At 37.1% G+C, this 24,253-nt stretch overlaps 1 protein-coding gene across 1 annotated transcript in view; it reads left to right on the forward strand.

The window, feature by feature from the left end:
• The window catches only part of eys (eyes shut homolog), a 205,300-nt gene that overhangs the window by 32,077 nt on the left and 148,970 nt on the right, over nucleotides 1-24,253 (forward strand). The window contains exons 9-18 of the mRNA XM_014010919.1: nucleotides 3,035-3,174; nucleotides 4,064-4,227; nucleotides 4,371-4,624; nucleotides 6,210-6,314; nucleotides 12,283-12,405; nucleotides 16,906-17,019; nucleotides 19,192-19,314; nucleotides 20,372-20,485; nucleotides 20,929-21,162; nucleotides 24,044-24,166. Coding sequence (XP_013866373.1) covers nucleotides 3,035-3,174; nucleotides 4,064-4,227; nucleotides 4,371-4,624; nucleotides 6,210-6,314; nucleotides 12,283-12,405; nucleotides 16,906-17,019; nucleotides 19,192-19,314; nucleotides 20,372-20,485; nucleotides 20,929-21,162; nucleotides 24,044-24,166 — 1,494 coding nt within the window. The remainder of the gene's footprint in view (nucleotides 1-3,034; nucleotides 3,175-4,063; nucleotides 4,228-4,370; nucleotides 4,625-6,209; nucleotides 6,315-12,282; nucleotides 12,406-16,905; nucleotides 17,020-19,191; nucleotides 19,315-20,371; nucleotides 20,486-20,928; nucleotides 21,163-24,043; nucleotides 24,167-24,253) is intronic.

Here is a 24,253-nt window from a genome sequence, read left to right on the forward strand (position 1 = left end):
TGTGTGTGTGTGTGTGTGTGTGTCAGTGAATGAGAACCTCCCATCACAGATGTCATGTTAAATCAGACCCATTACACCCCAATGGGTTCTAAAGTCTTTGTGTTCCCACTCCATTGCACCTCCTCCTTGATCAGAGCTGTAGCCATCCATGCAGACTTTTCTGGGTAGTGCTCAACATGAATGACCTTTTTATTAATACGGAATACTATTAACAACAATATGACAAAACTAAATGTTTTAGATCTTTAGGCAAATGTTAACTTTGTAAACATGTGTAGATTTGATATCACTTCTGGGTTTTATTATTTATCAATGGCCTAATGCTCACAGTACCTGTTCTTTATATACTATATAAAGGTACTTTATACAGAAGTCAATGGTTTCCTTCTTCAGCTCCCTCTGAAACTACCTTTGCAGTTTGCTATAGTCCCTGATCATGAATACTTAACACTCAGAGTAAACTGATGCAAGACACGGCCACACATCCTCTTGGTAACAAACATCTACAGAGCATACCTCGACCTTCTGCAGTTATTGCCGAATCTCGTCTGTTATCCAAAAAAAAAAAAAACCTAAGCCTCTGCTCAAACGCCTCATCTGCTGGATCTTACAGTGAAGTGTGTTCTGTGATTCAAAAGTAGTCCGCCGAGTGCTGGACTGTATGACAGTACAAGAAAAAGTCCTTAAACCTGGGTGGAATTATAATGCACTTTGACTGTTTTTTTCCCCAAACCCAACCTTTGCTGCTGAATGTATTTCATTGAGCTGACTTGGTTAGAGATATTTGACCAGATGTGCATCAAATTTAGTCTTGATTTATGTTGGTTTATGGGCCACTAAAATTAAGTGCATGCCAAATGTTATAATTCAAGGCATATTGTTTTCTTAAACCAACTAAACATAGTTTTTTTTCTATCAGATGCAGTGCTACTTTATTTTTTCCAGTTTTATTTTTTTTATTTTGCATAATGACTTTAAATATTTAAATAAGAAAATTATTCCTTTTTTGATTTATATCTTCGTAATTAAAGTATGTTTCAGATTAATGGTTTCTACTATAGCATAGATGTGTTAGTAACTAAGTAAATTTACTTTGTTACAGTACTTCGGTATTTATTTTTTTGAGGATTCATAATTTTACCAAGCATTAAAAAAATGATAATTTTATTTTTAATTTCGTTGCATTTAAATATATGCCTGAATGCAACCTCACTGGGTCTTATTTGATTTAAATGAGGATAATTCATTTTGAAAAATGACAACCAAATTTAAGAAAAAATAAAATTAAACATCCCTATGTCCTTTTTGTAAAACACGGAAYTGGCCATATCATGGTTTGGATTTGTCTGCTACATCTTAGCCTTAAGGCTTTCCATTATTGATGACTCAATGAATTATGAATAATGACAGCAAGTTCTAAAAAAAATGTCAGGACATCTGTCTGTGAACAAGAAACTCAGAGAAAATAGGTCATGCTAGAAGACAACAGTCTGATTCCAGTTGTTGCACTAAATACTTATTGATACAAAATAAACTGTGTTCTGGTGTGACCAAAATATGTTTAATAGTGTGTAAAGAATGTCCTAAAAGAATTCAAGTAATTTGTTCAAAGTATTAAAAGTTCTGTCTACAAACAAAAGAACAAGATTAAAGAAGCAGCAAGTATGATAGGTGGTGTGGTGGTGGTGTGTGTGTGTGTGTGNAATTTCATGTCATTAGCACCTCTAGTAATATATTTACTGAGAAAAATGTTGACGTGTTCAATATTTATTTTACCCGCTGTACCTTTCTGCAGTAACAAACAAATCTGTGGAGTGAATTAAAATGTATTACGAGTTTTTGATGAAAACAAACCGTTATTTTAACCTCTGAAACAGATTTTGAACTTTCAAAGAACTTTTGCTGAACGTTTCATTAAAACGGTGTAGAAATTACGCCAATTTTGTGAATGGATGACACATTTTCACATCATCTAATGAAAGTTCTGGACATTAAAGATCCCAAAATTTGGCGTTTTAAGACACTAACTTTCCTTTTCTGCACCTATGAGCTCATCATTGAAAAGTTAACGCTTTTTCAATAAAAAGGATTTGTTTTAACGTACATCTTGGTAATTTTGGCAGCAAACTGGTAAATCACACGAGCCTGAGCGCAATGCACCATTTCTCTGAAACAACTTCCATTTCCCAAAAAGGAGCTGCTTTTCTTGTGATTTCAGCCAGGATCGTTTGAAACATAAAACCTTGCAGGGATGTGACAGCTGGTAAAAAGTAAAGATGGCTCCAGCAGCTTGTTCTGTATTCTCTGGAATATCTGAGAGGACTGTGCAGGAAGTTTTCAATTTGAACATTTTTTTTAATCAAATAAAAAAACTATATCAAATAAACCTGTGGCTATTTCCCCTGCTCTCTGCACAGCTCAGGCTGCAGAATTCTCTGAAAAGCCATTCTTTTTTTTTAGCCTTCAATATACTCTGCGCGCACGTGAACGCGCTTATCTCAGAAAGTGTGGCGCCAATCTGTCCATTCACTGCGACTCTTTCTCCGCTGTGCAAACTTTAGAGCTGAGTAATTAATGACCACTTATTAATCAGCTTAACAGTTTGAACAGCTTGGCCTCTAATGATACGTGTCTTTTTGGAAAACTCTTTACATCTGAAGTAAAAAAAGGAAAATCTGAGGTTTGGAGCTGTATGGGTTTGATGAAGTTTAAGTTAAAGTGAAGGTGTGTGTGTGTGTGGGGGGGGGCGGGGGCAGTGTTTCAATTTTTAATTAAGAGATAAATTGAGGCTCAAGTTAAATAGAAATTCAGAGGGGCTCTTTGGTTCAGTAAATATGCTTCAAAATGGGGCCAATTCTCCAGTCGACCGACAGCTGGGCCAGTTTTGGCCTTGTTTATTAAATATATATAGAAGATTAAGTCTTGTGCATCTGCATGAATTAAAGATGAGTTTGTGGTACTGGTTTCAGATCTATTTTATTCGGTTGAAGTTCTGCTACAGTCAAATTACATGCTTTTAAATCTTGTTTTGTAGGGTTTCAAGGAAAGAACTGTGAGAAGGATGTAGATGCCTGCGCCCTGCCTGGCAGCACATGCCCACCAAAGACGCGGTGTTTGGATCTCCCTAAAGGCCTTGACTACACCTGCCGTGTACCCTGTCCTCAAAACCATCAGGTAGGCGGCATAAAGCATCATCTTCTTGTTTGTTCTCCTGTATTTATTCACTTCATGAATAAATGCTATAAGGGCCACCAGAGACCTATTAGCTTCTAAAAAAGTGCATGCTAGGCAGCAAGTTGGGAGGGTGTACAGGTGAKGTAAATGTACTATTTTACATTTTCAAGCAGCTGATGTTTGAGGGAATACTTGACTTATTTTGTCAAGTCCTTTGCATTTGTCATTCACAGTGGGAGCAGATTTATGAAACTGAAATGACCACCTGCTACTCGATGCAGCTGAATGGTACAGAAAATGTGCATGCCACTTTTTTATATGGTGCTTTTTTTGATGAATGGTTAAACTGACCTTCTGCATAAAAAGTAAAACGAAATTAAATAAATKAAATTGGAATAGTATTTACTGCAAGTGAGAGCTGGGAAAGATCCTTCACTGGTGTAGAAATGCCGTAATGTCTGCATTAGAAATTGACCAACAAAGGAGGGTCTCCCTTTGTCGTTTTTGTTTTCCTTTTTTCATAAATGAACCAACAAGTTTCATATTTTGAGTTTTTTTGTTTCAAAGGCTTCTTGGCAGTTTTGGCACTCAATGACCATTGATCTTGTCTTGTAAGGCATGAATGATGTAGATGCCACAGGAATACAGAGTGACTCCCCATAATAATGCATGAATCAGTATTCATGAGAGGGCCATGTGTCTGTAATGAAGCTCATTTTCAGGGAGCCAGAAGCAAAAAAATGATTAGATTTTTTTCTTTTTGTAAAAAAAAAGTTGTTTCTGATCAGAATGGTTCCAGTCCAATATGCAATGTTAATATACAAAAGGAAACCATTTAATTTGCGTCTCTGATTTCACGACAGCTGTGTAACTTCTCTTTTCTCAACAGCCCTGTGCCAATGGAGGTGCCTGTGTGTTGAGCAGCGCCAGTACCTACACATGCATCTGTTCACGTGGTTGGTCCGGTCAGAACTGCCGTGTAAATGTCAATGATTGTATTCAGCACTGGTGTCAAAACGGAGCCACTTGTGTGGATCAGATTGGTGGTTACAGGTGAGTATTCAAGTCTTGCATTCAGGCCTCTCTGGTAGCGAAATGTGAATGACTTTAAAAGCCATGACATTTACTGCTCTTTAATGGCTGAGGAAAATCTCACTGCGTGCACCATTAAAGAATTCTCTTTAATCTGTCACCAGCTGCCTTTGTCCCCGTGGATACACGGGGGTCCATTGTGAGCAGGACATTGATTACTGTGTCCACAGTCCCTGCTCTGAACATGGCGTTTGCCTGGACCAGCAGTATAACTTCACCTGTCGCTGCATGCATGGTTTTGAGGGGCCGCTCTGTGAGGTGGAAGCAAATGAGTGCATCAGCTTTCCCTGCTCAAATGGTGCCACCTGCGAGGACCTAATCAGTGATTATCGGTGCCACTGTCCCCTGGGGTTTGAGGGTATGAGTCCAGCTGATATGAATCTGACTCCATTTATGAATCTGACTCCATTTTCGAACCATTAGTACATTCACTGAAGTATTCAGCTTTTGGTGTAGACTCTGTTGTTTAGATGTTAAGGTTGTGAAGCTAACAAAATGCAGCATTTGGGTAAGGTCACCATTTTGAGATGTGCTAAATACAGGGTTCCCACGGGTCCTTGAAATCCTAGAAAGTTTGTGAATTTGAAAAAAAAAAAACATATTTCAAGGCCCTGGAAAGATTGTGAAAACAGCCAAAAATTACACTTCCCCTTGAAAGTCTTTGAATGTTTTTTGGGGATTGAAGTTCTCTATTCACACAACTGATTTTCATCATCTGTAGTAAAAATAAAATAAAATAAAATAAAAAACTTACATTTGTTAAGGTGGATAACTCAGGATTACGGTAAACTGACGTGGCTTGAGCCATAGTCATAGTTTTACCCAATCAGAGCAGAGTAGGGCGGGTCTTTCTTTCTGAGCCCAGGTGAGAGCACCACAGCTCCTCCTGTCCTCACCGAGTGTCTGGACATGTTCACATCCCCTCCACCCAAACTGAGCTGCTGAACCTCCCAGAACATAATTAGGTGTGGATATGAATGTAGGGTATACATTTAATCCACTTCCTTTCATTGATTCTGACTCAACAACTTCTATATTGTTCAGTTTTTCATTGATTTTACACGATATTAAACCTGTTTATTAACATTCTGCAGTAGCAGTAGGTAATTGCATCGTGTGCGGTTTTGAAATTTGAGGATATTGGAACTGGAAAGTCCTTAAAAGGTCCTTAAATTTGATGTTGACCAACGTGTGGGAACCTTGTAAATGTCCACTTTTGAACACTTATAGAATGGAAGTAAATACTGAAAAACAATCCCTGTTCTTTTGGAAATGTGGTGCATAGGTTATTCACTTAAGGAGATGTGAACATTTTTTCTCTATTATCAATTTTTAGTTTTATAATTTATAATTGGCTGTCATTTAGACATTAAATCAATGTGACTTAAAATTTATTGAAAATAGTACAGACAACAGCTGCCTTTATAAGACATGTTTTCCAGTGTGTGGGGTCATGATGGCAAAAGTACAATTACCTATAGTCTTACCAGTCATGCAGATGGAAAAATAGTGCCCTCTGGCTCATAAAGAACAAACAAGTCTGAAAAACTGCCAGAGGCCAAAGCTGATAGAGCTTTAAATTTTGGTGGTAAAATCATTAATCAGTTACATCACCAATTCCTGCCCTGAGGATAGTAAAACTGAAGTTGCACCATTTATCCATACGCACCATGATGAATATATATGATGCAGCAATATGTCATCAGTCAGCTGCACTTTGAGCCTGCACAATTCAAATTAATCAGCTGCCTCCATGAGGCTGAGGAAATAAAAAAATAAATAAAAAATGTCCGTTTTTTTAAATACAGTATATGTAAAAATATGAGGGTTCGCAATCATTTTTTTAGTGCAACAACAGAGCTTATTTTAACAAAAACATGTTCCCGTTGTATTTCTTGTTTTATTAAGGAGAGTTTATTAATGTCTCTGCTTTTATTCTGCAGGAAGGGCCTGTTCTCAGAATGTAAATGATTGTTGGTCGCAGCCTTGTCTAAATGGAGGCTCGTGTTTGGATCTGATAAATGACTACATTTGTCACTGTCCTCTTGGTAAGTAGCATGTACTTGTGTATTATTGAGCATGTTTACAAAAATACCATGCCATTAATTTTCTGAGCATTGTACCTCGGGAATACATGAAAAGTTTATTTTATTTTATTTTTTTCATCCTACGACTTGTTGTCTTTGGAAGAACATTTGCGACAAACAGTGAAAAATCATCAAAGATAGCAATGAAACAAATTATCATTTACTTTGGTCCTTTCACTGTTTGGATGCTTTTGAATGCAGGCTTTTAAAAGAGCTCCATATAAAGAAAATAGAAGCAATAAATCTAAATTATGGAATATAGTTTGTAAAAAAAGGCACTATTTTAGAAAGGGGTCTAAAATCAATGTCAGTAAACCTATAAAAATGAAAAATTGATTACTATCATGTTAAGTTATAATGAAATCAAACATCAGTTCCCTGTTTTAACTAAGTTTTTTTTATTTTGCCCTCAATTCAAATGACAACCTATTTTACAACTAAATACATATTTGATGTTCATTCATAAGACTGAATTGAGACATGACTTACAATCAGGTCATAAAAAAGAGGGGTCACATTTATTTGTGTGCAGCTAATTTTAATATTTTCRATGGTAATAAAATATTTAATCACTGCTTGATTGCACAAGTCAGACTGCAAGAGACAAAAGCTTTGTCACAATCAGTTGTACACAGCCACTATCCTCAGGATAAAGTTTACAGATAAATATTTTAACCATAAAACACAAAGGACAACAGATATGCTCTAGAACTGAGTAACTGGTTACATTTGGTGGAGGAATTTTGAATTGTTAATTAATAATTCAGAAAAAAAATAGTTGAACTGTGCAGACCTTTTGCATTATGTGGAATATATTATTTAAAAATGTATTTAGTTATTTAGATTTAATATAGTGAAAGAAGAGTATTTTATGTGTGTTGTGCTTGTTGCTTGGTGCGCTTTACGACACTATAGCCACATAAAATGCATCCCAGTTAATAATCTGCTTTTAGTGTTTTTCTGCCTCTCACTCGAATTAGATTTTGGCAGAACCAGAACACTGACGTGTGAGTAAAGCTTCCATTACTGTTTTAATTTTACTTGACAGATTTATAAACAGGTGTTTTGATCTTCTTTGTCTTTTCAGAAATCCAATTAAGTAAATGSTCTGCCAAGTTTTTATGTTTTTTTTTTCTCAAAAACACACAAAGAATCATAAAAGGACACTATTTTCGGCACTCTGCTGTCTTCTCCAGTTTTATTGGGATTTCATTTTTCCTTCTTTTTTATATATTTTCATGCCTGCAACTTCACCAGAAACGGGCCCAGCTCTCAGGAGTATTTCAACCAAGGTTGCCCCATTCTTTAGACTTATTTTAGTGACAGAAAAAAGTCAAATTTGCATCTTGATCTGCATCGTAGCACATGCTGGTTGATGGTTGAGCTTGTTAGTCACAGTCTCTAACAGTTGTGTCAGTGTTGTAACTGAAGGATAAAGGAATTTACTGTTACATGAATACATTTTACAGCCTAGCTTAGAATGAGCTTGTCATGTAAATTTGCATCCAGCTTAAAATTCAAGTGTTCTACACGTCTGTTTCAGAGTTCAGAAGCAATTTGGAATATGTTTTAGTATTGTGTACTTATCTTTGTCATCTTTACTATTTGTGTATGAAATTTAGCAAAGATAAAATCAAATCTAGAACAATTGATGTTTGTGACATAATCTGCATWAAGCAGAAGATAAAACGAGTTATGCAGGGGAAAAAAGACAAGAAAATAGCTAGTTGATGTTTTACTAAACCCGTTTTCATGAACTGCACATTGAATACTGTTTGATAAAATTAGTCAGACATAAGTTTAATCCAGAGTTTGTGCGAAAGAGCTTTAGTTTGTGTATTTAACAAAACTGCATGTCTCTTGATACGAAGGATTTACATAGACAAGTGAAATGAGAGCTTTTTTTTTCCTCCAAAAAATTCCTCACTGTTGTTATAAACCTCCAACAGCTGTCCGATAGAAAAGGGGAGTCCCATTTGGAGATGGTGACACTGTAAATGTGACATTCCTTCACGCAACATTAACCTCAGAGTGAATTGCATGCACAATTGGTTATTAAACACTTCTGAAACACCTTGTTGGAGGCAATAGCTGTCCATTAACTAGTCAAGGCGATACATAATGTAATGGGAAAAGGGTAACTGGAAGGTCATCAAGCAACTAGATAGACGGGGTGATGTAAAGTGAACTCCTCTGGACTCTGATTACGACGTATTAAGAGACAGGACTACCACATTCTAACAAAACTGTTGTCTTATCTGGATAATCATGTTTTGATAAACCAAATGTGAAGTTTTTGGTTTACATGTGTTCTTCCAAAATAATTGCATCTGATTTATAGGCTTGCAATGGTCTTTTCCTTTTATTAAAATGCTAAATTAATTGATATCCTTCATAGAAGGCGACTCATGACCTGTTGTGGTCAAAGGTTTTCCATTGCTTAGAGTTCCAATGTGGGCACAACTCCTATACTGGTTTTATGGCTCCTGGTATTCCCAGGTGGTCTCCCATCTGAGTACTAACCAGGCCTGCCCAAGTTTAGCTTCGGAGCTCAAACAACATCTGGCATGTTCAGGGTGGTGGTTGAATCCTTGATTGATGTATAAGTTGTGACTTTAGATTTTGATGATGTAAATTTTAAATTCATCGACTGGGCTTTTTGATCTAAAAGTATTCAATTAGTCTACTTGTCAACTAGTTGACATTAAAGCTGAAGTAGGTAACTTATATTTATTTGTGCATAATATGATCACATGTATAATATGTAACCCCCCTATTTTAGCTTAAACGCATAAAAAATTAAATTCTCATACTACCTCTAATTTCATACAGACTTCAGGATTTTTCAGCATTTGCAGTCTTTATACAATTCAGTAAAATGATCATTTGACTGTTGTATCACTTTTTTATTTAATTTTATTTTCACAACGTATGTACTAAAAGGTACACAACAACAAATGTATAATAGTAACTACAACAAAACCAATCAATGTGAAATTTAGCAATGCTCATTTGTTAACTGGTGGGATATAACAAACAGGTATGTGGCTCTAAGTGTGGATGAAGCTGAATCAAAAGCCTTCAAAATCAGGCTCACCATCATCTGTATCATTAAAAGTTTCTGGTATTCTTCCTCTGCTAATAAAGGCATCAGAATCCCACTCAACAACAATCTCACTCTCTGTGTCTCGCGAGCGCCCCCTCTGGTGGGAAAACCTTTTTTGGGTAGACCAACTTTTACAGAACACTGGTAGACGGCAGCCATTACAGCCGACCGTGCATGTGTTTGCTCCAGGAGTGGCCCGGTCGCACATTAATGCCATCAGTTCATTATCATTACTAAGCTGCAGGACTGCCTTTTTTTTTCTTTTTTTCACAACATGTTGCCTGCTTGGATCTGTTACTATCTCGCTCAGAGGCACGAAGAAGTGTCAGAGYTAAGCTCGCTTAACCTCTTTTTATGATGAGGTTTCATTTCCAGGCTCAGGCATTTTGTGAATGACGCTAATATTTCAGTTAAAATACATAAGCAAAAATATTTATCCAAGTATAGTACTACCCCCAACCGTTTGGATGATTTTATGGATTTAATTTTTCGTATTATACTAGAATAAATACGGTATATAAAATGTTTTTCTTTAATTTTACATATTTGTTAAAACTGTCACTGTGTCCTGACAGTAGAACACGAGACAGATAATCTGTGAAAAAAATAAAGCTCCTCTGGCTCCTCCCAATGGTTAGGGTTAGTCATTTGCCAGATGCACATCACTCCCAATCAGAAACAGCCAATCAGAGCCTGGGGGAAATGTCTTACCAATGTCAATCATGCTTGTGTATGTGGCACTCACGCCCTTCCCATGTACAGCTTGTACCTTTGTTTAAGTTCAAGACTGCTGGTGTTTTGCAGCTATGCTAATGGAGGAGAAGCAAGCTAATGCTACAGGAAAGAGAGTTTTGAATCTGCCCTGCAGTTTATTTGCCGCCATTGGTAGCTCTGCTGCTAAGCCTGCACATTCACGGTTCATCGCTGTAGAGGGAGGGCTGTAGTGCAGCACAGTGTAAAGTGGACCGATCTGTAAGGTGCATATTTATAAGTTTTCAGGCCAAGTCCACAATTTTCTTAGATCTTCCTACTGTAGCTTTAAATACARATTAGCACAACAGCAGGTTCAGCAACTCTGAACTAAAAGCTACCGTGTAATAATGTGTTTTAGCAAATAATGACAGAGTAGAACACAGGTTTGTGGCCTAACCAACAACTAATGTTCCCCAGCATAACATAGATCTATCTGACAATCTAAATACTCCCACTGTGCACACAAAATTGTGTTTTTAGATTGAGGCTGTCAGAGACATTATAAACAAAGAATCCTGCTGCTTAAAAGGTCCAAAGCAGAAATAAATTAAACGTGGCGGTGATTTGAATGTTCCCTGCTCCTCCTTTGAGAGGGATAGTTTTCTGCCAACTGAAAACACCTATTTATGCAAAAACACTATTTTTTCTGATCCTACTACTTTCTCTTCTTTTACTTTTAGCTACAGTTTTGCTAATTTTAACTTTTTCCTCCCAAAAAAACCTTCTGCTTGTTTGAACTTCAGCTTCTCCAACATATTCCACTAAAGTCATTCAGCACTCAGCATTCACACTGCGTTTTCACAGAAACTTCTAATTTCTCTAGTTAATGGTGAATCTCATTTGTATTGTTTTACAAAGACACCCTGTCTGTACCACTGGCATTTTACAAACAGACTGCGTTCCTTAAGCTCACATTGATGTTTATTGGTGCTGAAAAGAGAGTGGGAGAAAGTGTCTTTATGTTGAGAATGATTATTCTTTTATTCTTTAGAGGTTTTGAAGAAGCCACATGCAAAATTGTCACATCTTTTAAACTTCTCATGTCCTCTGATTGTTGGAGAGCTTCAGCAGTTCTAGTCTGTATGTCAGTTTCACTTTTCTTGTCACTTCTACTTTCTGTGATTGCTCCTTTCCTCTGAACAAACACAAATTCTCTTGTCATAAACTGGTGAGAATAACATTGAAACWCTTGGTCCTATTTGTTATAAAAGCAGAGATAAGATGAATGCATMCAACAGAAAATGGTATTTATAGAAAAACAAGTGCAGCTACAAACCGTGCACCTTATGCACACTTTAGGTGGATTCTATTCTGATTTGTATTTATTTGCTAAATGTCTATCCTCCCCTCCTCCCWCCTGCACATACACCTTGCTGTGTGTATCAACAGGAGCCAAAAAAGCCTAATTAAATTCAAGCCATGTGTGCAGCACATTTCCTTCTACCCACCTTTCTGATGATTCTCTTCTTCTCAGTAACACTGCATACTTTTCCTGTACAACTGCTTTCGTTGACGTGCCCAATTATAAGTTGGCAGAATCTGTGRTTTTTATGCAAATAGATGATTGAGGGAGTGTCTAAATACATTACTAAACAAAAACCGAACGGGGTTACAATCACGGACATCTGTTAGAATAGAACATGTYAAATAAAGTCAACTTTGTTCATTGTATGTAAAAAGCAAAGATGTCAGTTAATGAAATAAATTAAAACAAAGTGTTCTGTTTCTGTTGGATCGATAATCAATCGCTCCGTCTGTGCTTTATTTAAAAGCTCAGATATTGATGTTGAGTTGTCAGTGACATGCAGACGGGCGGCTTGTGTGTTAGATAAATGTGATATGGATCAGTCTGCTGTGGTGAGTCACTGTCAATGATTTACTCAATTAGCATACTGCATAGCAGGTAGATAGTAAAGGAAAGATTTAATATCATTCATCTTTTGAGACAAGATAGTCCTATGAGTATATAGCATTCTGTATTTTTATCGGTTCAATTCTTTTGGTTTTGTATCTAAAGCTTCAGATTGTATTTTAGATTTTTCCTTTTGTTGTCTTTGTGTTGTTTTCCAGGGTTCAAGGGGAAAGATTGCTCTTTGGATATTGATCTTTGCTCGTTTGGACTGTGCACCGAGCACACATTAATATGCACCGAGACCAAGGATGGACAGAATGTCACTTGCACATGTGAAAAAGGTGAGTGAGACCTTTTTAAAGGGGAGGAAGCAGTGAGAGGGGGGAATGAGTGCTTTTCTCACATCCAAAGATGAGTTGACAAAGATGAGTTGCCTGTARTGCAGAGATAAGGTGATGTACAGTAAAAACTGTAGCCTTGGGCAGTATTTATCAGTCTGCAGTTCACCCTTTTTCTATCTTTTAGATCAAGAGTACACTCTGGTTTTTTCTTAAGTTATTTTTGCTTGGTTACAGTCTCCTACTACTGCTTGATAACCTTATACCCATGTGCAAGAATGAATGGACTAAATGCTGGGTGAAAAAAAAAAGGCAAAATATATTTACATTGCATATGTCATAGAAGCCTCCAGTTTCGGTCGGTGAGATCGACAGTCTTTCTACAACACGTGCTGACAGGAATCACTCAGGAGTAAGTGGCTTGACCTGTTAAATTCACAGAAGCTTGTAAAAAGTTTTCATGATAAAAAGCTCTGGGTGCTGTAAGTGACAGTGTGTCTCTATAAAATCGTGTGCACAGGCACAAGGAATCATTCCTGGATACTGTCAGGGTACTGGAACTAAAAACATTTAGCTTGTCAGGCCAAGCATGCTTCGGTCTGCACTGCTCTACAGCAGCTATAGCAGCTCTTTGCAAACGAATGGCTATTGCATAGAAGTGCATGTAATGCAATCAATAACTTTAACATCATTACTCGTGTTGCGTTTATGCTTGGCAGATGTCAGAATGAAGGATTGTGAGTGATTTCTTATGTAAATGAAAGCAACCTCTGGCAAACTACACTCCCCAGATCGCTTCTCAAGGGTAAACTTTTGACTTGCTGTCTTGTTTAGATGTTTCATGTCAGCAGTCTTGGCATCCAGATTACTGTAATATTTGCCGGCCTAAGATCTTGCTAAACGTTGCTCACATCCTTACTTTAATTACCCTATGCTATCATTTGTTTTTAACATGCACAGCCAAAGGCAATGATGTTTTTACTCCTTCTTTTCATTTGCATAAAGCATTTGCAAAATATCACAAGAACCAGTGGACAGATTTTAAAAGAGATTTTAGAAAGTATTGTTGAATTTACATCTACAAAGAAAGTTTGGGGTCAATCCAAATCAAGCTGCCTCTGCTGATCACTTTTAGCAATCACAAAAAAACGTCTGTAAAGATGTCAGTTTTACAGATATMAAGCATGATTTGTTGTTACTAGCTGAGCATCGTCCTCATCACATACATCAATTGCTAACAAGTCGCTCAAGGTCTTACAATATAGCATGAAATTGTGCATCAAATGTCATTTACAAGGTTTGACCAAAACAAATGTATTTTCTGGACTATAAGTCACTTTGGAGTATAAGTTGCAACAGTCAAAAAATGTGTCATGAAGAGGAAAAAAACCATAGGTAATTCGCAGCTGACTAAGTCACAGGACAGATATTTAATCTGGACCAACACAATAAAACAGAACAAATCTCCTGCCTGGGATGCCGAATAGCCTTAATGAACATATGACTCAAGTGAGTAACTTTACTTGAATTTTTTGCAATGACTTTTTCTTTTTTCCACACGAGTTCAACTAAACAACATCCGCAGCAAGTTACCAACAACAAGCTAACATTAGCTTACTGTCCTCTGTCGTCCTGCCCTTTTGTCATTAGCCTCATGTTGCTGGATGGTCCGGTACAGTCTTCAGTTCTTTTCCTTCGAGTTTGGTGTAGTTGATTATTGTTGTGTTGCAAATAAAATAAAATTTGTGTGCTTGAAATGTTYATCCCTGCTGGCGTCTACAGAGCGAGGCAGCTCTCGGTTCAAACCCAACCAACCTGCCCAATGCCTTCCAATGAGCAAGTTACCTGTAAGTTCATCTCACTCCACATCACCTGATTAACTTTCTTCATTTTCTTCAATGCAGTAAGATAACTTCTGCTTGTTGCCAGTCCCTCACAAGTTACTCATTCACTCGCTCCAAACTTTCTGCTAACAACAACAAGCAACGGAACAACAAAACCTACTGTAGGCTACTAATTACAAGCTTAGAGTGCCACCTATAGGCTGCAGACTACTCCCTGGTTCATGTCAGTCAGTATGTATCAGTCAAAAAACATGTCATCAAGAAAAAAAACGTAAGTCGTCTGGAGTAAATACCGTAGGACCAGCCAAACAATGAAAAAAGATGTGACTTAAAGTCCAAAAAGTACGGTACAACCCTGACATTCCTCATAAAGAAATTATTTGAGCTTAAAAAAATTAAAGAATGCTAAACCTTTAATTATTTTTGCAGTATTATTGTAATCTCGTAATTTTATTTACTATTTTGGTGATATTTTAATACAAAAGAATACATTCTTATTATATGTTATGTGTGAGCATCTTTTTTAGTGTGGTTGCTTATTTTCAATCTAAACAGCTATTTTAGCTGTTTAGATTGAAAAGATTAGCAGATTCATTAAAGAAGATAGATTGATAGAGTTAGCAGACCAGCTCTACACCCTTAGCAGGGTCTTGGAGGGTGCATGGGAGTTCACCCAACCAGTCTATGTGTTTTGTGGACTTGGAGAAGGCATTTGCCCGTGTCCCTCAGGGACTCCTGTGGGGGGTACTCTGGGAGTATGGGGTACCAAGCCCGTTGATACGGGCTGTTAGGTCCCTGCATGACTGGTGCCAAAACTTGGTCTGCATTGCCGGTGGTAAGTCGGACTCGTTTCCGGTGAGAGTTGGACTCCGCCAAGGTTGCCCTTTGTCACCGATTCTGTTCATAACTTTTATGGACAGAATTTCTAGGAGCAGACAAGGTGTTGAGGGGATCCTTTTTGGTGACCTTAGGATCACATCTCTGCTTTTTGCGGATGATGTGGTCCTATTTGCTTCATCAGATCCTGATCTCCAGCTCTCACTGGAGCGGTTCACTGCCGAGTGTGAAGCGGCCAGGATGAGGATTAGTGCTCCAAATCCGAGACCGTGGTCTTGAGCCGGAAACCGGTATGGTGCCTCCTCTGGGTCGAGGAGGAGGTCCTGCCCCAAGTGGAGGAATTTAAGTATCTTGGGGTCTTGTTCACGAATGAGGGAAGAATTGAGCGGGAGATCGACAGGCGGATTGGTGCTGCGTCTGCAGTGATGCAGGTGCTGTACCGGTCTGTTGTGGTGAAGCGGGAGCTGAGCCAGAAGGTGAAGCTCTCGACCACCAGTCAGTCTACGTTCCTACCCTCATCTATGGTCACGAGCTTTGGGTAGTGACTGAAAGAACGAGATAGCGGATACAAGCGGCCAAAATGAGTTTCCTCCACATGGTGTCTGGGCTCTCCCTTAGAGATAGGATGAGAAGCTCGGTCATCCAGGAGCGACTCAGAGTAGAGCCGCTGCTCCTCCACGTCGAGAGGAGCCAGTTATGGTGGCTCGGGCATCTGGTAAGGATGCCTCCTGGACGCCTCCCTGGTGAGGTGTTCCGGGCACATCCCACTGGGAGGAGGCCCAGAGGAAGACCCAGGACACCCTAGAGGGACTATGTTTCTCGGCTGGCCTGGGAACGCCTTGGGATTCCCCCGGATGAGCTGGCCCAAGTGGCTGAGGAGAGGGAAGTCTTGGTCGGTCTCTCTGCTTAGGCTGCTGCCCCCGCGATCCGATCCCGGATAAGCGGCAGAAAACGGATGGACAACTATTTTAACGGAATGACTGCTCTGCTGTGTGTTGTTTCGTTGGAGCAGTGGAAGATCCTCTTTTGCCATAAATTTATTTGAGCTCTGTTTGTTTCATCAAAAGCACTTCTTGGTATGAGGTGMTTTTTATCGCTGCACAGGTTTTTGCAGTGCAGCAGTTGTTTTTGTTTGGCTTCTGTTTTGTATAATGTTCTTGTTATTTTGCAGGAAACTGCTTATTCTGCAGTAAAGCAGATGCTGCAACTGTGTCTTTTTTCATATTTATATATCTTCTTTTTTTCTTCTTTTTTTATTTTTCACCTCATAGCTTATAGTGGAAAACATTTCCCAAAACTTATGCTCTCTTCCACCTTGGCTGACTTGTGTAAAACACAACATTTATATTGTACACACACATACAGATTCTCCACTGTGGGTGAGTTTGAGGTTACACCTGTAATAATAAGCCTTAAACACTGGAATGATTTCTCTCCAGCGTGGCCAGCCAGACTGCATGTGTGTGGTTGTTAGGCATGCGCACTGGTGCGTGCTGTTTGTTTGATGTGCTTCTGTCTGTGTATAGATTGACTTTGATTTTGAAGAAGGAATTTTGGCCTGTTTAATATAATAAATCAGAAGGGCAATGACGGGTGCTTATTAAACATGATTAAATGATCCAGTGAGCTGAGTCTGCCCGTTTTCAGCAAGAGCTTTGAATCAATACCAGCTTTGAAAACCAGCTTTTGTTTGTGAAAACAAAGTCATGCTGATCCTAATTGGCGAAGGAATGAAACCAAGCAAAAAGAGCTGCAATAAAAATGCTCCTCCTCCCACCACAGTTTTTATTTTTTTGTTTTGTTTTTTTTCGTTTTGCTCCAGGGTTTGGAGGGTCGTTTTGTGAAGTAAATCTCAATGACTGCGAGTCAAAACCATGTCAGAATGGTGGCATTTGTGTGGATGGCAATGACCTATATCAGTGTCTGTGCTCAGAGGGTAAGTTGCAATAAATTAATGTCCAGTTTTAGTTAAAATGTTGCAGTTATGACTTATTTATGCTTTATTAGTGTTTATGTGCGCAACCAYTTTTCATTCTGAAGCTATAACCAATTATAAAATTTATGCAGAAGCTTACAATCTTTCAATAATTGTGGGTATATTAACAGACATGATGAGGTAGCTGCTGATGTGTTTATTCTGACAGTGGACTACATTGGTATGAGGTCTGGTTTTCTCCTCCTGAATAAATCCCTTCATTGACTAAATAAAAGGTCTAATACAAAGTGAGAAAAAAATGATCGGAGTCAACTTTCCCCTGGCTTTATGTGATAAAAGAGTCTACAATTCTTTTGAAGTTGTTGTATTCACTGTTTTAGTTTCAGCATTGCCTACTTTCTGAGTGTCTGCCTCTATTCTATGTTTTTTCTGAGGACCCCCGTTCTGAAAAAAGTTGGGAGTGGCTGTAAATAAAAAAAGCTGAAGGCAATGAAATGCAAATGTCATAAAATCATATTATTTTCTAAATAAAACATGGTTAACTACAAGGTTAACTGTTGAAACTAATAAATGATTCATTTTTTACAATCTACAATAATATCAATTTTTTTCACTTTAAGGCATCTAAAAAAGTAATTATGATGTCATGTTTGTCACTGTGAAGAATCCCTCTTTGTTTTAACAGCAGTTTGTAAAAGTCTAGGAACTGAGGAGACCAGTTGCTGTGGTTTTGGAGGTGAATGTTCCATTCTTGTCTTATGTTGGATTTTAGCTGCTCAACAGACCCTGAGCATCTTTGACACATTTTTCTTTATTGCTGGAAAGGAGCATATGCTGTTCTTCAACATTTATATGCATCTCTGCATTTATGATGCCTTTGRGGATGTGTAAGCCGCCCAATTCAGTGGTACTAATGCACCCTTATACCATCAGAGATGAAGGTTTGTGACCTGTGCACTGAAAACAGACCAGATGATCCCTCTTCTCTTTAATATAGGACGCGGCGTTGTTTCTAAAAATTTGTCATTTTTGTCAGAACAGAGAACTTTTTTTTTCACTTTAGTTTATGTTAAATAACTTTTGGTCCAGAGAAGTAGGCAGATATTTAAATATGTAAGGGCAGAAGATTTTTTCTTCTTTCTGTTTAATTTCATTTCATTCATGACTGGTTTTGTTTTTATTGTACATAGATTATTTTTTTGTTTTTAAATGAATGCATAAATGAACAAATGAATATGTAGATTGGTAGAGATTAATAGAGCAAGTAAGAGTAGAGTTTGAGTCAGTGTGRTTACTAAAAATCTATTTGTTTACTCTTTCTAAAATAGCTGTTTTTAAATCCTCATACAATGTTTTGTACTCATGAGAATTTTCATTCGTGCATGTTTACATGTCACCCCCAGCCTGTTTAATATTCATAAGTTTAACCAATATTTGCCAAGATTCCTCAAGTCACATCTGAATTTGTAACTTGCATCATTAGCGTGCGAATAAATAAATCTCGTATTTTTTCCCCAATAATTTTTTGGTCCAGTTGAAAACCTACCTGTCTGACATACCTCTGGCTAAACGTTGATTGCAGGTGAAGTCTATTATGCATTTTTAACGAAGTCAGGATAATTGTCAAATTTTATGACTTGGAGAGAGATGGAAATTGGTTCCATGGTCAGTTTGAGAAATGATGAGGATTTGACCTGCACCGATGGTGCTGATAGCTAAGCATTAGTCATGGGTCTCCTGTAGCTGCGGTGTGTGACGGTGCTAATGATAGTCATTTTGTAGCGTGACCATGTGGTGGAATATGTTTATAGGAGACAGGAAAAAAAGCCCAGAAATTGCAGCACTTGCTTGTACTTTATGACTTTAACTGTTTTGATTTAAAAAAAAACAAGGAAAAAAAAAAACAAAATTTGAAGATATACAATAACTTCAAGTAAATCACTGGAAAACTACATCTTGTGCACAGTGTGAAAAATAATTACACATTTTCTCCTTCCTCTCCTCTACAGATGCACTTGTTAATTTGTGATGAGCTTGCAGTGAAAAGTCATGTCGAATTTCATCACTTTTGGATGTCATTTGATACCAATTAGTATCATTTTAAAGTCTGGTATTTACTGACATTCATACATCGTCTCTGGTGGATTAATTTTTTTATTTTTATTTTTTCAGGCTTTCAGGGTTTCAACTGTGAAATCAACTATGATGAATGCACCCATGGATACTGTTCCAATAATTCCACATGTATTGACTTGGTTGCAGATTATGAGTGCATCTGTCCTTCAGGCTTTGCTGGTGAGTTATTTTTATCATTTTACCAGCAGTCCTTAAAGAGTATAGCATAGATTGATGACTCGAGCACTGATAACCATCAAACTGTCCCCGATTGCATGCAAGAGTTCACTCAGTGATTCCCTAAGGATTGCAGCAGAACCAGGATAAAGAGATAATTGTTTTTTTCTCCTGCATGAACCAAAGGGATCATTCAGATTTTTTGAAAAGGGCTTTTTTTTAAAGTTTAACAATTACTTTCTTTATCTGTTGTAGATACCTTTTATTAAATAGCTTTAATTTGGGGGAAAATGTTTAAATATGATCTGATTGATAAACTAATGGGTAGTCCAAAGAGGCCAAGACCAAAATAGCTCTAATCTGAAAGTGTTCCAGACGGTGTTCAAAGTATCTGCTGCTTCCACTATTTATGCTTGCAAATAAACACAGATTTCTATGCAAATAAAAAAATAAAGAAATGCTGTCAAAAGTTAATTATGATGTAAAGTTTTTTTTAAAATAAGATACATGAACTGTTTAAAACATAGGGTCTAATTGTTCATAATATTCCTAAGAACCCCTTTTAAAAAAATCTGCATTATCCCTTTAAACAGTTTCAACATTACTTCAAACATAAAACTAATGTTTGAAAACTGCTCTGCAGCTTGAATGAAACCCAGAAGTGCATCCAGCACAATGTAAGTTAGATTGCCAAGTGCATCACTATACAAACTTTACACATATGTAATGATTTTAAACATTATTGCAATAAAATATCAACCATCACATTTGTAGGTGTTAAGCTGTTATAATAAAAAGAAGATAAAATACATTTTATTTACTTTCACATTTTATAAAATCTGAATTAGTGTGTTTGTGGCACAATAAAAATACAAGAAAGTGTTAGTTATTGCACCCTACTGGCCTCAAAAGCAATTCAAATGTCATCGAATGCTGATTCATGCCATGTGCAGATACACTTGTTATATAAGACTACAGAAGTTTGTCATTTTAACTTTTTTTGTTTTGTTTTGTTCTTGCTTTTATGATACTAATTTTGGCATCTTCACTGTTTTTTCAGGCAAAAATTGCTCCATATCTCTGTCTGCTTGCACAGCAGATGTGGAGTTCTGCAGAAATGGCGGAACTTGTTCCCACAATTTGGCTGGAGAAAAAGAATGTATTTGTCCCTTAGGTAATAAAAAAAAATATGTAAAGAGATTGATTCAATAAAATGTGTTTTTGTTTTGACATAAGGGTAGTTCTTTCTTTTGCTCTTTAGTATAGTCTCATAATGTATTGCATTCTGTCACTATTACCATCTATATGAGTGTTTTTTATTGCAGTAGAATTAATGGTACAGATGGTAATCTCTTTACCAAAGAGTTAATGAAAAAGCCAAAATCAATATTAATAAATTAATTTACTTTTTTTTTTTTTACCTCAAATTGTATTTAACTGATGCTAACAACTCTTACTGGTTTTAGTGCATTCTGTTCTGGGTGAATGAATTGTAGAAATAAGACATGAAAAATAATTGCAACATGTTTTCTATTTTTTATTATTATTTGGCCAGATGTAGGCAGTCCTATGACAACTGCATACTGCACATCACCTCTTTGATTCCAACTCTTCCAGGGTACCAAGGCAAAGACTGCTCCTTGTCTCTGAGCCAGTGTGTATCTAATCCGTGCGACCCTGAAGGGACTATTCTCTGTGAAGAGCTGGAAAGTACTTACAGATGCTTGTGTCATCATGGCTACACTGGGACGCGCTGCGAAACACGTATAAACCACTGTGTTGATGGCCTTTGTCAACACAGTTCGTTGTGTGTGGATCTGTCAGGAGGGTTCAGATGTGATTGTTTACCAGGTAGGTTGGCCCTTCAGTCGGCGCTTGTTTCTGATGGAGGCATTCCCTCAACTGAAGCATGTACATAAGCAGACACACTTCCAGCTGATGCTTTCACTTGTTCGGCTTTCTTCTCTGTAGGAGCCTAATCTCTTTGGCCTTAAGCAACAACACGTTACAGTGTTACAGCCTTTATGTATTGTGCAAGTCAGGGCTCAGCTCATCAGGATGTGAGCTGACTTCAAAGCAGCGATGATGCGTAGGACGTCTACACATTGGAGTTTTATCAAAGTAGTAGTTTACTGTCAATGGAGCACGCGAGCAAATACGCATCACTTAGCTTTTTGGGGGAAATGCAACTGACATGTTATTTTAAATGTAACATTTAAATTTCCACCAGCTAAAAAATTTTTCTTAAAATATTTTAACTCAGAGGTCATTACAGTGCTTACACAAAGCTGATTATTTTTAATTATTTTTTGTGAACAAATACACATATATATTCTTTTGATTAATGATTAGCTAAATGCAAAATTAATTTTCATAATATATTATATTTGTAGTAGTATTTAATTGTGTACCAGTTTTTCTAAAGTACCCAAACTAAAGTACAAGTACACAATGATTATAAAAACACTTTTTTCCCCTTTAGAACCCAAGACTAACTCTTGATACATAACTGTTTTTCACAGTGCCCAAAGTTTAAACAGTCATGTCACATTTCATCTGACTTTTACATCTGTGAGGTGGGGCTGAGCAGATACCCACGTGATAATGATACTAACCTCGAGTCATGACATTTAAATCATGTTATTCCCCATATCTTCAGCAGCAGAACAGAAGTCCAGTTACTWTGTCTTTTTTCTTTGAATTTTCCATGTCCTGGATGACTGAGAATCCACAAAAACATATGATAGTAGCGTTGTGTCGATACTAAACTTATTGGTTCAGTACTTTAGCTAGTTTTACTATGAGTTTTTTGCTTTGTTCGCTGCTCTGGAGCAGCCAGCCAGAAGATGGTTAAGATCTAAACAGTAAACTAAACAAGCATGTCAGGTATTTAATTGCCTCTGATATCATAACTTTAGAATCTAGTTTTATCCACAGATTGAGACCTGTTCACATCTACAGACAGCCCTCTGAATGTGATGTTACATCATCTTCTGTGCATTTATAATGTGAACGTCCATGCAGAAAAAAATGGGTAAACTACAGTTTGAATGAGTACAAGTACTTTTAAAATTGCTGGTATCAGGTTTGATATATCAATATCGGTACCACTTTACAAAAAGGCTCCCCTTATAGGTGGCTTGTAAATAGTTTATAGATAGGTTATTAATTCATCTGTAACCACTTTATAAATCATTAATAAGTGTTTATCATGCATTAATCAAGAATAAGAAAGAGATTGGTTTCTTGCTACTGAGCCAAATCTGTTCATGTACATATTATAAAGTGTTATATTAAACATTTCACACTAGGTTAACTTGTAAGCACAATAATGTATTGGAAACACATATTTACAGTAGTTACACTATTTATGATAAATAAATGTGTATAAAAGTCATAATGGAGCCTTATAAATAGTGTACAGTCTTACACTTTACAATAAAGCTCCCTTTGATAGTTGTGGATATGTATAATACAGTGGAATATTATATGTAAAATATGTATTTCTAATACATTGTTGTATTTACAAGGTAGTAACCTAGTTTGAAATGTTTAATATAGCACTTTATATGTACGTGAACAGATTTGGCTCACTTTTTGACCAAAAACTGGACAGTTTTGTCTTTCTCGTCTTTTATTAATGCATAATAAACACTTAATGATGTATAAAGTGTTTACAGATTAATTAATAACCTATCTATAAAGTATTTATGAGGGGAGCCTTATTGTAAAGTGGTACCTCAATATCAGTATCATGACTCCACTAGTATGGTGTTCTGCTCCTACTGCTATTGAAAACATTGGGCCTCATGCAAGAAACATTCGTACGCACATTGTTCTTAAATTGTGCGTACGAGTGATTTAGGAGAATTTGTGACATTCACCAATGTTTTCGTATTCTAAGATTTTCTTCAGATACGAACAAAATTTACGAGTGGTCCAGACCTGTCGTATATTTTACGTGAAGTCAGTCTGCTGTTATCCAGARGGGTTTTCTTCACTAATAACTTTATATTTCGTTAGTTTGAAGATATTTTGAGTTGAAAATAAATCACACTGCATAATTATGTTGACAATAGGCTATTCTGCTTGAATTAGAGTTATAATTTTAAATGTAATAATTTAGTCTAACAAAATAAATTGTCCGTCCAGCCGGCTTATCCGCTATCAGGTGCGGCAGGGGGGCGCTGCGGCTTCTGAATAAATGAAAATGATTTAACACAGTTGTTTATACTTTTAGCAGCTCTTTTTATCCCACAGCTGACCTGCTAAAAATGACAGATTTTCTTTTCTGGATCTCTGACAGACGGACTTCAATCTCTGAACTCGTAAAGTTCTTTTACGTTTTCGCTGTCATTTTCATGAATGAATGGACACTTCCTTGTATCTGAGGCAGGAAACACAGCCTTATATGGTGTATTTGGGGTGGTAATTATGCTAATCTCCTCTCGCGTGCACGAGCAGCTGGATACGAACAGGTGGAATTTACGCAGCTCGTTTACACACTTTTCATGAAGATAGAAGAGTTTGTTGAATCTGACGTGACATGTTCGTACGAACCCTTTGTACGAACAAAAGTAAGATAAATTTAGGAGAAGAATACGAACATGTTCTTGCATGAGGCCCATTGAATATGGTCACTCTTGAGAGTGTTTCCTACTGGGTGAAAATTAATACGTTAAAACATATTCAAAGTAAGCTCTTTAAGAATGTTTTTTTTTTCCTTTTCCAGGCTTAACAGGGCATTTTTGTGAGGTAAACATTGACAACTGTGCAGGAGATCCATGTGGAGTTCTGAGTGTTTGTAAAGATGCTCTGAACGGATACAGTTGCTTTTGTGCTCCAGGATTTATTGGTAAGTTTAAGCTATGTTCATTTTAAAGTGCTTTTTTTTTTTATCACGCTCAGAAGCAATCACATTGTGCTGTTTTCGTACATTTTC

Source organism: Austrofundulus limnaeus, unplaced genomic scaffold (assembly GCF_001266775.1).
Source record: "Austrofundulus limnaeus strain Quisiro unplaced genomic scaffold, Austrofundulus_limnaeus-1.0 Scaffold0, whole genome shotgun sequence".
In the NCBI taxonomy this organism is placed as follows: domain Eukaryota; kingdom Metazoa; phylum Chordata; class Actinopteri; order Cyprinodontiformes; family Rivulidae; genus Austrofundulus; species Austrofundulus limnaeus.